At 35.1% G+C, this 13,114-nt stretch overlaps 2 protein-coding genes across 3 annotated transcripts; both read left to right on the top strand.

Moving 5' to 3' along the window:
- The first annotated feature begins 635 nt into the window (after positions 1–635).
- Positions 636–8,378, top strand: LOC115977929 (putative calcium-binding protein CML19). Of its 2 annotated transcripts, XM_031099961.1 has the most exons (2): positions 636–1,118; positions 8,051–8,378. In XM_031099961.1, the coding sequence occupies exons 1-2, from the start codon at positions 672–674 to the stop codon at positions 8,228–8,230; spliced, it is 627 nt and encodes a 208-aa protein (XP_030955821.1). In that variant the 5' UTR covers positions 636–671; the 3' UTR covers positions 8,231–8,378. The 2 variants fall into 2 exon arrangements, with proteins under 2 accessions (XP_030955821.1, XP_030955822.1); XM_031099962.1 differs by lacking the exon at positions 636–1,118 and having other exon boundaries at positions 7,526–8,358.
- Positions 8,379–11,965: 3,587 nt separating this feature from the next.
- LOC115977837 (putative calcium-binding protein CML19) lies at positions 11,966–12,820 on the top strand. The gene has a single exon (XM_031099861.1). It carries the CDS (start codon positions 12,069–12,071, stop codon positions 12,663–12,665), a length of 597 nt encoding a protein of 198 aa, XP_030955721.1. The 5' UTR covers positions 11,966–12,068; the 3' UTR covers positions 12,666–12,820.
- The last annotated feature ends 294 nt before the right edge of the window (positions 12,821–13,114 follow it).

Here is a 13,114-nt window from a genome sequence, read left to right as displayed (position 1 = left end):
ACGGTGGTTATGGTGGTGGTTTAGTTTTTAGTTTTTTGTTTTGCAATGGATTGTGGCTGCCACGGTGGTGGCAGTGGCGGCGGCAGCATGGTTGTTAATTATTGTGTTAGATATATTATTTTAATGTGTAGAAAATATTATTTTAATGTATAGAATCGAATGATAAAACATCTGATAAATGAGATGTTGTAAAATGATTTGATAAAATAATAAAGTAAGTCTTTGATGTAATAAAATGACATTTTTTTTACACATCTACTGTAGATGCTCCTACCTCCTCTCATAAATAAAAAAAACAATTGGCGGTCTACAAAAGTCAAAAGTCAAAACCATTATACGGAAAAAACACAATTGAAAAAATATTGGTCTCAAGATATATATAAAATCTTTCCACCACAAGTCTGTCGTCACGTTCCACAACGTCATCACTTATATCATTTCATCATCGGACCTTTATTTTGCTTTCCCATTTGGGATTCCTTTTCCGCTTGTGTTTCGAAGTTTCGAACTCATCATTCTATTTCTATATAACTTGATATCTCTCTCTATATAAAAAGCCAACCTTGTTGGTTGTTACATTCATTCAATCTAATTTCTAAGTTCGAGTACTATATACCCAGCTCAAAGTTCTTTGATTTAGCAAACTGCCTTCAATTAATCCGGGTTTCATCATGAAGACCACATACGATGCAGCTTCTTCTTCTTCTTCTTCTTCTTCTTCTTCTTCTTCTTCCTCTACTCCAATTACAGTATTGGAGGAAAAGCCTAGTTCAACTTCACCAAAAAAATCAGCTTTAGGAAGATTACGTAGTAAATTGTCTCCAAGGAGAAAGGAGGATAAGCGCTCTCTTTCACCAACTGCTTCCAATGCAAGCAAAAACTACTGCAGCGAGCTTCAAAGGGTGTTCGATTACTTTGATGAGGATGGAGATGGTAAAATATCTCCTTCTGAATTACAAAGCTGTGTGAGGACTGTTGGCGGCGAGCTGTCAATGGATAAGGCAGAAGCAGCCGTGAAAACATGTGATTTGAATGGAGATGGGCAGCTGGATTTCGAGGAATTCCAGAAGCTAATGGAAGCAGGAGGAGAGGAGGACAAGAATGAGGAGCTGAGAGAGGCTTTTGGAAAGTTTTCTGCTGCTTTGCAGCTCGTTGGACATCCTCCTCTCGAGTGGAGCGAGATTTACTCGCATCTATCACCTCCTTACCCTTCTATTCTCTGCGCTTTTCTTGCTCGGCAGCACTGGTCGGCGTTGGTTGCGGAGAAGATTGAGGAGGGTGGCGAGGAACTGTAGGAGGAGACCTGGCTGGAAGAGATGAAACCAGGGATGGTACTGTTTGGGCAGGTGCAGCCTTTCCCTGTTAACCTTCCATCAGCTCTATTAAACTTTTCTGGGGTTTCCTGTGTACCCCCATCTCGTCAGAACTTTCCTCGGGGCTTGTGGGCTGATCGAGAATCTCTAAGTCGTCCGTGGATTCAGACACTGTTACAACGATTTCCTTGTTTTTTCCCCTTTTCCTTTTCCTATTGGTTCCCTTTTTCTTGAAGGAAGATGAGGGTAAAGAAGGCCCCGCCGAGACGCTGGCCACAAGAAGAGGCTCTGTGAGAGGTGTGTGTTTGGGAAGTGGGATACCCTCTGGAACAACGAACCCTTCGTAGGCAACACTGATACGGCGAAGTCGAGGATCGCGTGCCCTAATCACGTACTTCGGCGCCTGAAAGCCAAAAGAAAGGGGGGTATAGCCAAGAATTAAATGTGCTGCCCGTAGCTGACCATCAGTCTCGTTCACGTATATTTCGGCTTTCAATAATCTGTCTAGGCTCGCTTTATTGACTAATCTGAGATTGGGCTTCGTGTAGCGTCTATCTGCAAAACCGTTAATTTTAAAGTTAAATTTGTAAGACCCGAAAATAATAAAGGTAAGTAAAATGTGTTCACGAGCTAAGTGGCATAGGTCTGTAACTTTGCACCCACCTGGTGTTCCTTCTACTCTCGAGCAAGGTAGACCATCATGCCATTCCCCAGAAAAAATAAGGAAATCCTCCTTTAAGTACTTATTTGAAGTAGGGAGGCACTGAATTAGCCTTACTGCAGGATATCTCGACTTGAGATAATAATCCTGGTCAGTTAGGCGGTGAAGGCTGTATACCCAATTCACGTCGTGATGGGATAGGTTTAGATCCATTCTCTGATTCAAAGCGTCTATACTCCCCAGAACCATAAACATATTGGGAGCGCATTGGGTGAGGGATAGCCTAAAGAAATTAAGATAACCCCTAGTGATACTGCCCATGGGGATGGTCATCCCGCCTTCAATAAAGGCAATCATGGGGATAACCACCTCCCTAGTTTGCCTGGCGTCAACCCACTCCCCTTGGGCTGCATACCTCATCCCTACCATAGGTGGGATATTGTACTTAGAGCGGAAGTTTCTAATACCCTCCTCGGAGTCAACGAGACGCCGAAAGGGATTCCTCTGTTTCCCCATTTTTCTAAAGAGACTAAGTAGAGAAAAATTTTTTTGGTGTAGAAAAACAATGGCAAAAGCTTCAAGAGGACTTACAGGTTCAAAGGAAGGACCTCGGACAACGTATGATTATTTGTAGTCGCCAGGAGAACAGTGAAGACTGGAAGAAGGCAGATTCAATGTATAAACTCTGGAACCACGTAACCATTAAGGACAAGGTGCAGGTTCAATTTGGGAGCGCCTTTATAGTCATGTGAAGGTTGTGAGCGGTAAAATTCCCGCTCACAAAACAAGAGAAGCCCCCTACCGTTTGATTTGGATCTCACCGTCGAACGTGGGAGACAAGGGAGTTTTCAGAATTTAATGCTACTAAAACCGGGGTGCTGAAGCGTCAGGGGCATGCCCCAAAACGCGCACATGTGCAGGCTTATGACGTCAAAATCCACCTTTTCTCCTGAAGAGTAGAAAAGTAGGATTTTGAGGGGCTATTGTGCGGATCGTTCGATTAATAGGCTCATAGGATTCAGAATGGGTTCAGGATTGTTGGGCCAGTGGCCCATCGGAGGCCATATACCCGTCCGAGGACACCATGGTCCTCGGCAGAACGCGTCCGAGGACGATCGCGTCCGAGGACGATCAGGACGTGGTCTCGTTACGATCAGATCTTAGAATTCAGTCATCTCAAAGGGTAGAGTAGCCGACTAAAGATGAAAGAGATAAGGCAAACAAATATCTGAAGCTACAGCTACCTCCGCATTAATGACCTCTCAACCAACTCTCTGACCGCATTAATGTGGAGGTGATACCTGAACAGTGGGGAAGCAGCCTTACAGCTGCCCATAGGAAGTTCCAGGAGGTGCTAGATGGGACAGAAAGAAATCCTCCGAACCCAACCTACACGTGTGCGGCGAGGATGGAGCGCAAAGGGAGATATATAAACTAAAAGAAGAACATGAAAAGGGGGGGATCGGGACAGAAAAAAGAAGGAAAAAAGAACAAGAGACAGAAAGTAGAGAGAGAAAAGGGAGAAGAGAAAGAAGGATTGGTACTAGTCACTAAGGAGGAATATCCAGAGTATCAACTGAAAAACCTTGAACGTTCATGAAATTGAGTCTTTGGAGGATAGATTACAGTTAGCCTAGTTCTTTACACCCACGCTCTAAAAATCATATTGTCTGGGCCCTTTACGTACGAACCCGATACTGTTTTGGTTCGGTACTAAATCGTGTCCTTACAACTAATATTCCTATTATATCCCTATTAATTTACTAACTCAATATTTTGATAAATTTATTTAAGGGTAGTTTTGGAAACTTATACATTTTTAAAAGGTAGACAAGATAATAAATGATGTTCCCTTAAAAAATTTGACTTTTCAAACAGGACAAACAAAGTGAGACGGAGGGAGTAGTAATCTTTTTTCTTTTCTTCTGTTGCTAGAAAACACGCTTTCTTTAGACAGTTTTGACCGTCTTTTTTTTTTTTGTGTGGCTAAATAGACAGTTTTGACCGTCGATTGTTAAATATTAAATATCTTACAAAGGAAAGGCAGAGAGAAGCATAGTTTAGGCGCGTTTGTTACGCGAGTTTGACATATTTTTAATTTTTAAACAATATTATATATTTTTATATATTTTTTTTATTCACATATATTTCTAAAAAAGATTTTGCTAATGTGTGTCCAAGGACACATAATAATTTTTATTTTTGAATTTTTTTTTTCTAAAATAGAAAAAGTTGTCATATTTTTTTTAATTTATGAGAAAATATTTTCAAAAATAAATAATTTAATATGTACCCTAAAGACATAGATCAACTAAATTCTTTTAATAAATAAAAACTGTTATTTAAATAGCCGTACCAAACAGCCTTAATATCTATTTTTCTTTATTTGATTGTCGTAAATAATTCCAATGACCATGTGTTACCTATCGCTATTCTACGTCACTGCAGAGTGCCTCCAAGTCTACAATTACGATTACAAATGTGTAATCAATCGCAGTTAAGGTCTCCCTACGGTCAAAGGAAAGAACGGTATTAGGGGAAAAATTTTAAAATTCCCGAAGTGTCCCAAAAAGTCTCTAATATAGTTTGTGTTTGGAAATTATTGAAAAAGTTTTGTTTTGTTTTTTTACCTTCTGTCTTACATTTGTTTGTTTGTTTTATTTTATTTATAATTTTAAATAATATAATTTTTATTACTTTTTAAAAAATAAATTATAAAAAACTATATTTTTTGATAGAATCTTTGCAAGTAAGCTACTAAAAATAAATTATTCTCAAACGGACAATGATGGTTTTAGAAATTTTTCTAGGGTGATCATTAAGAAATTTAAATTATAAAAAATTTAATAAAGAGATCATTTGAATATATTAACGTCACAAAAAAACGCGCAAATATATATAGTGTATTGGGCCTTATACTTTGTCCGAGAACATTGACAAATCCGAGGAGGAGCGAATAGTTATTAAGGGGTTCCCAGTTAAAGTTTCATAAGCGAGGGATGAATGGAAGGTGATCCGAGGAGAAATACCTCCTCAAATACGACGAATGTAGTCCAAGTGTATACTCTAACAATTAAAGTAACCCTCCAAAAGGCTCTAGCGATAGAAATATGCCCCATGAATAAACGAGAAGGAAGGAAACTCAAAATATCTAAGGAAAAACTGTTATCACCGCATTAAATGCATTGCAGTTACTTTTATAGCCGCATTTATGTGGAGAAGACCTCTGAACAGTGCTGTCTTGGCTACCACAACTCACTGAAGGCTAAAAGGGGTGTCTGATGGGATGAACACTCAAGCAGGGACTCAAATGATCAACAAGTGTAGGATCAAGATGATCCAAAAAGAGCTATATAATGTGAGGGACTCTCCATGAGAAGAGGATCGGAAAATAGAGAGAAAAAACAGTGTAGCAATCTAACTCATTCTGAGATTCAAGAGTGATCATTATATACAAGTTTAATCTCCTCGGACTGAAAGTTTTTTGATATCAGCATCCTTTATTCGTGTTTGATCGCCATGCAATTCCATACTAACCGCTGTCCAACTCATTGTGACCTAGTTCTTTGACCTATTCTTTACAAATTCATTGTATTGGGCTCATTGGGCTAAGACTCCATATATTTTGGGCTTGGGCCTCAAATTGATTCCCTACATATAGTATTACAATTTCTTTCTATTAATAAAGAGAAAAAGAGAAAATAGATGAATAATAGATAAAGTAGGAACTGAGAATGTTGAAATGAGAGTGATAAAGTGAGTGAGGGTCTAAAATAATAATAGAGAAGAAAAAAATGGAGTTATTTGCTATAATTGAAAACCAAGTCGCTAAAGAGAGTAAAATTGTTGCAATTGCACGCAAAACCAATGAGAGCGTAACTGCCATCACACCAAAAAGAACTCACAACTAGTTTATATATAAAAAAAAAAAAGAACTCACAACCACAATATTTTTATTGGTACCGTTTTTTAAGGAAAAATAAAATTATAGATTATTTTTATTGAATGGGTGAACGAGTTACAAATTTAAATTATTAGAGATTTTTATCATTTTATTTTAGAATAGGCTTTTTGTTGAATAATTTGTTCACTTATTATTGTTGTTATTTGGTCAGTATCTTTTTTTTTGGGTTATTTTGTTGATATTTGAGCTAATTTTTACTAATGTTATTAAGCTTTAAAGAAAAAAAGGGGGGGGGGGGGTTAAGGATTATGTTTAGGGGGCCAGAATTATTTTTGAAGTAATGCTATGTTTACAATATTTTTTATAATAAATCTTATGCAAAAAGCTATTATTGGTGTGTAAAAAATTGATGTCAATATTGGGTCTAAATTAGAATCATTGACAGCTTACCACATAGAATTTTTTGTGAAATTATTCTTAAAATGTTATGGATATAAGTATATAACATTAGGGACAAAGTTTAGGTTACAACCTTACTCAATAAAATAAACATTACTACATATTTTAAAAATCTAACCGTTAAATTACATGTTTCTTAATACACATATCAAATTTTGTGTCAATTAGATATTATTTATTATTTGATCTATAAACTTATATTTTATGCATAATTTTAAATTACAAAAATTTACAATTTAAATAATATATTAGTGATATAGCTATTAATCTTTAATTTTTTAGAAATTTTGCAAATATGGAGGATATAAGAAGAAGATGTAATCCAATGGTGAATTTGTCAAAATTCACTTCCTATAAAAAGATATTGAGTAAGATTGTAGTCTTAGACTATAACAAATTTTGTAACTAAAATTTGTCCTAACATTAGTATTATTTTTGTTGAATTCAAATTATTGTAATTTTCAAATTAGAGTGTTTAACATTTTTATTAAGTTAGTTACAATAGGTTAATTTAGTACATTTTTTTTTTTTTTGCAAGTTAGTTTTTTTTTTTTCCTTCGCAAGTTAGGGCGCTACTGTCACTTAATCGAAGAGCCAGCGCTGCAAATGGACAAAAATAATTGCCATTAAGACCTATTACATATCTGATCAACAATCGTCATGGTCATCGTTACCCCCTCTCATAAATAAAAAAAACAATTGGCGGTCTACAAAAGTCATAAGTCAAAACCATTATACAGAAAAAACACAATTGGAAAAAAGATTTTGCTAGTGACTTAAGAGCACACAATAATTAATTATTTTTATAAATATTTTTTTGAGAATTGAAAAAGTATTGACAGTTCTTTTAATTTTTAAAAATATATTTCTAAAAATGGATGGTTTAATGTGTGTTCCGAGAAAATATTTTTAAAAATAGATAAATTAATGTGTGCTCTTTTGAAAAAATAAAGACACACGACCCTATCAAAAAATATTGATCTCAAGATATATATAAAATCTTTCCACCACAAGTCTGTGTCACGTTCCACAACGTCATCACTTAAATCACTATATCATCATGCCTTTATTTTCCTTTCCCATTTGGTATTCCTTTTCCGCTTGTGTTCAGAAGTTTCGAACTCATCCTTCTATTTCTATATAACTTGATATCTCTCTCTATATAAAAAGCCAACCTTGTTGGTTTTTACATTCATTCAAACTAATTTCTAAGTTCAAGTATATACCCAGTTCAAAGTTCTTTGATTTAGCAAACTGCCTTCAATTAATCCGGGTTTCTTCATGAAGATCACATACGATGCAGCTTCTTCTTCTTCTTCTTCTTCTTCCTCTTCTCCAATTACAGTATTGGAGGAAAAGCCTAGTTCAACTTCACCAAAAAAATCAGCTTTAGGAAGATTACGTAGTAAATTGTCTCCAAGGAGAGAGGAGGATAAGCGTTCTCTTTCACCAACTGCTTCCAACGCAAGCAAAAACTACTGCAGCGAGCTTCAAAGGGTGTTCGATTACTTTGACGAGGATGGAGATGGTAAAATATCTCCTTCTGAATTACAAAGCTGTGTGAGGACTGTTGGCGGAGAGCTGTCAATGGATGAGGCAGAAGCAGCCGTGAAAACATGTGATTTGAATGGAGATGGGCAGCTGGATTTCGAGGAATTCCAGAAGCTAATGGAAGCAGGAGGAGAGGAGGACAAGAATGAGGAGCTGAGAGAGGCTTTTGGAAAGTATGAGATGGAGGGGTCAGGTTGTATCACCCCCACAAGCTTGAAGAGGATGCTGAGTCGACTCGGTGAGTCCAAGTCTACTGAGGATTGCGAAACCATGATTCGAATGTTTGATCTCAATGGAGATGGCGTCCTGAGCTTTGATGAGTTCCAAACTATGATGCGCTAATTCATATTCCATTGCTGCTAATCGAGATTATTTGTCCGTTTCCTTCAATGATTCATTGTTCTTCACTTCATTCTTTTCATCTTTTGTCAGTTACATATATATTTGTAAAGAAATTCAGATTCCACCAATCAACTTATATTTTTTGACCTTTGGCTGTACTGAAATCCTTTATTAACAATTACTCGGAAAACTTTTTTCAGCAAAATAAAACTTCTAAAAAAAAAAAATCGTTGAATCTTACAATATTCTATGTTTGGGCCCGCCAAAAAGGGAGGTTTGAACTAACTAGAGATAATATAGTAACAACATACCAACAACCTGATGGCTGATGCCATTATAAAGAAACTTTCATTATTTATATTGACATCCCTTGCTTATATATATATATAGTGCCTAGCTAGCCGCAATTATCTAAATATCTTTATCATCGGCCAAAAGAAAAGAGGATTGGAATTGCTTCTCCAACCAATCACACATTAGTATATTTTGCTTTACTTTTCTTCTTTTCCCTTGGCTTTATCAAATATGAGCATAGTTCAAGTATTTTCATACACTTTGTCACAACTATTCTATGTGGTAAATTGTAAGTGATAAAAAAAAAATTTGTGAATTTATATGATAGTGATAAACATCTAATCACAGTTAGCCACATAAAACAATTGTGGCAGAGTGTGTGAAACTGTATGGTAATAGAATTATTCTAATGATCTTGTTAACGGATGTTTTTAAGGCATTTGTTAATGTTGAAAAATTGCCTCTAATTCCAATTGTGATTTGGAAAGTCAATTGAGTTTCTTTGTTGAAAAAGGAAAAATTAATTTGAGTTTCTTTGATGTGGAATGAAAGACCATTCCTTAGTGTGAAATGAAAGTTTATTATTTCTTAAAAAAGTAATGTATTCCTTGTTCTAGAGATAATAGAAAAAGAGTTTTATAAATAGAAAATGCTACAAAGAATTTGATGGCTTCGGCCCAAGGGTTCTCCCTAAGGAAAGAGGGAAAATAGAGCGTGAAATCAAAAGAGAGAAAAAAGGGTTTTCGCTTGGGAGGTAATGCAAAGAGAGAGACAACAAGGTTTGGGTTTTGTCAACAACATTTTTTTGTAAAGCACACAAATCAAGGAGAATTTGTAAAATTTTGTTTGATGTTGCAAAGTGCCAAAGAAAGAGGTGCTACATAGGGAGAGATAGCCAAGGAGAGTTATGTGGAAAAGAGAAAGAAGAAGAGAAGAAAGATAGAAATAAATAATTAGTGTGTATGAGAGCAAAGAAAAAAATAAGATTTTTTTTAGCCATGAGACATACACAAGAGGATTTATATTGTATTTGGTGGTTCTCAAGTTAGGCATAAACTTAAAAATTATTGTAATTGATTTAATAATAGTGAATTGATTTAGAGTTTATCCTGTGATTTTTTTTCCTTCAAGTAGATAAAATTTTCTATATAAATATTTGTGTTCTCATGTGTGATTGCTATTAGAATTGGTAATTTTGGTGATAATTAATATTATTTAGGACCCAACAGTTTATAGACTATTTTAATAAAATTTTAATACTACTTTTATGAAAAACATAAAAAGCATAGTTCCTAAACCAATACACTTAGGATATCCGTTAACTTTTTCTTTATTCCAAATGCAAACTGTTTGAAGAAAAAAAAAAAAAAAAAAAAAAAACAGTATACTTACCTTCAATCGTATGCTTCCAAGAAGTAGACCTTCCCTGAAAATAGATATCCAAAAACCATTGAATATCTTTGTTAAGATGACATAGTCTACTAGATGACATGCTAAGGAAGGCAAAAAAACCTATGGATCTATCTTGTTGAGGAATGTCACAATATCATGCATCCTGAACATCAGAGTTGTAATTCTCATTGATATATAGTAAGGGATGCACTTTGTGTGCTGCATTAAAAAAAGAGATGAAATTCTGAAAAAAAAAAAAAAAAAAAAAAACCATGATGAACATGAAGAGGAAATTACTTGATGGATATCGTAATATTACAGAAGAGATGAGCAAGGCCACACTTGAATTCTGACAGATGTTGCTCAATTTCCTTCACGATCTGATATTTTAGGAACAAATGTAATAAGTGAATAAGTGATGATTATTGAAAAAAAAGAGAAGACAAAAGATGGTCTGAAAAATATGCTGGCACCAACTGCATGTACTTACTGTTTTTCATGGTATTAGTCACTATTGTGAACTGTGAACATAACATAAAACCAAACAACGCAGTATAAAGATAATCACATTCATAGTTAGAGAAGAAATATTTGTAAAATAATTTCAAAACTATTAAGGGGCTGTTTGGATTTGCTGTTTCCATAACTCATAGCTTTGTTTCTATAACTCATAACTCAAAAATGGTGGGATCCATGATTGAAAAGTCCGTTTGGATTTTTATAACTCTGTTTTCAGTTTTTGTTTCCATCACTTAATTCTTTGATTTTTGAGTGATAAGTTATGAAAATTGAAAACACCTAAAATGTATTTTCAGTTTCCATAACTCTGTTTTCAATAGTATTTCCGTAATTAAACATACACCAAGGGACCTATTAGCCGCAACTTTTGACTCACTTTTTTTTTTCTTCACTAGTTTTGGTGAGCTTGGTTTCTTCATCTTCCTTTTTTTCTTTTTCCTTTCACACTAGGTGACTTCTTCTTCTTCTTCTTCCTTTTTTTCTTTTCCCTTTCACCCTGAGTCTTGGTCTTCTTCATTAAGTTTTTTTTTTTTTTTTTTTTTTTTTTTTTTTTTTTTTTTTTTTTTTACGGGGTTCGGGACCTTTAGCATTTTTTTTTTTTTTCACTGGGTTTGGTGAGTTTGGGTACTAGGGTTTAAGGAAAAAAAAAAAAGAAAAAAAAAGTAAAAGCTGTATCGTGACAGGTATGAGACCCACAAACAGTTGAAAAATATTGAGTGATGACAAGTTGAGTGATGGTACCAAACACACTTCATGATGAGTGATGGGGTATTTTGAGTAATGAGTGGTAATGAGTGACGAAAATTGAATGAGAAATGATGAGTGACGAAAATTGAATGATGAGTGATAAGTGATAAAAAAAAAATCCAAACATGGCCTAAACCACCATAACCATTCTCAGTTAAACAATAAAGTATAGGATATACCAAATTACCAATCCCTATCTATTTCGTTTGTTGCTAGAAAACACGCTTTCTTTAGACAGTTTTGACCGTTAATTGTTAAAAAAAATAATAAATATCTTAGAAAGGTAGGATAGAGAGAAGCAAATATCTGTTTTTCTCTATTTGATTGTCGTAAATGAATCCAACGGTGGTGAGCGACAACAGGTACTATGAGTTAGTTATTGTACGACACTGCTGAGTGCCTCCACGTTTACAATTGCAATTACAAACGTACGATCATTTGTGGTCAAGGTTTTCCCAAAGTCAAAGGAAAGAACAATTCAGAGATTAAAAAATAAACAAGAAAGTCCCTGAAGGATCTCGATAGACAAAAGTCTAAATATATCCTCATCCCTTCACTCGCTACTGCCGCTGAATCCAACTCATATTAGAGTATTATACATCTGATCTTATCAACAACTGTCATGGTCGTCGTAATCTCATCTTCTAGAAAACAACGGGCGGTCCAGAAAAATAAAAAAACGTCATACCATAAAAATACTCCGTGTGATGTGACACGTCAAAACCGTGTTCCGGCGTGTTCCGGCATGTGTTATATATCTCTCTATATAAAGAGCCAACCTTGTTAGTTGTTACATTTCTTTCAAACTAATTTCAAGTTCAACTATATACCCAGTTCAAAGTTCTTTGATTTACCAAACTGCCTTCAATTAATCCAGGTTTTCATCATGAAGACCACACACGATGCAGCTTCTTCTGCCTCTACTCCAATTACAATATTGGAAAAAAAGCCTGGTTCAAGTTCACCGAAAAAATTATCTTTGGGAAGATTACGTCTTAAATTATCTCCAAGCAGAAAGGTGGATATGAATTCACTTTCACAAACTGGTTCCAATGCAAGCAAAAACAACTGCAGCGAGCTTCAAAGGGTGTTTGATTACTTTGACGAGGATGGAGATGGTAAAATATCTCCTTCTGAATTACAAAGCTGTGTGGTCACTGTTGGGAGCGAGATGTCGATGGATGAGGCAGAAGCAGCAGTGAAAACATGTGATTTGAATGGAGATGGGCAGATCGATTTCGAGGAATTCCAGAAGCTAATGGACGCAGGGGGAGAGGAAGACAAGAATGTGGAGCTCAAAGAGGCTTTTGGGATGTATGAGATGGATGGGTCAGGCTGCATCACCCCCACAAGCTTGAAAAGAATGCTGAGTCGACTCGGTGAATCCAAGTCTACTGAGGATTGCCAAGCCATGATTGGAAGGTTTGATCTCAACGGAGACGGTGTCCTGAGCTTTGATGAGTTCCGAACTATGATGCGCTAATTCATATTCTGTTGCTGCTTACCGAGATTATTTGACCGTTTCCTTCCATGATGTAATGTTCTTCACTTCATTCTCTTTTCGTCTCTTATGTCAATTAGGGCATGTTTGGTAGACGGTAATAGACGCTGTAATATAATAGTTATTCTTATGATTTAGTTATTTTTTAATTGGTTATATTTTTATTACAAGGAATAGAATTCCTTATGAACAGCTATTCTTCAAAATGAAGAATAAATATTTCTTTTTAAAAGGTTGTATTAGATATTCATTCGTAAGTGCAATAATTTTAATACTTAATATATTTTCAAATAAGCAAACTTTTCATATACATCTAACAATTATAAAAATAAAAAATCATAAAAAATAACACATATCTCTCTTAAATTTAAAAATAACAAATTTTAATGAAATATAATTGTATTAATAAGATATTTCCTAAAATAAATGTT

The sequence above is a fragment of the Quercus lobata genome, chromosome 2, assembly GCF_001633185.2.
Source record: "Quercus lobata isolate SW786 chromosome 2, ValleyOak3.0 Primary Assembly, whole genome shotgun sequence".
Lineage (NCBI taxonomy): Eukaryota > Viridiplantae > Streptophyta > Magnoliopsida > Fagales > Fagaceae > Quercus > Quercus lobata.
The sequence above is the reverse complement of the archived record's forward strand: the minus strand, read 5'-3'. Positions and strand labels throughout refer to the sequence as shown.

Coding starts and splice junctions, on each gene's coding strand:
- LOC115977929 (XM_031099961.1), top strand. CDS start 672: ATGAAGACCACATACGATGCAGCTTCTTCTTCTTCTTCTTCTTCTTCT. Junction 1,119..8,050: donor AGAATGAGGAGCTGAGAGAG/GCTTTTGGAAAG, acceptor GAGCTGAGAGAG/GCTTTTGGAAAGTATGAGAT.
- LOC115977837 (XM_031099861.1), top strand. CDS start 12,069: ATGAAGACCACACACGATGCAGCTTCTTCTGCCTCTACTCCAATTACA.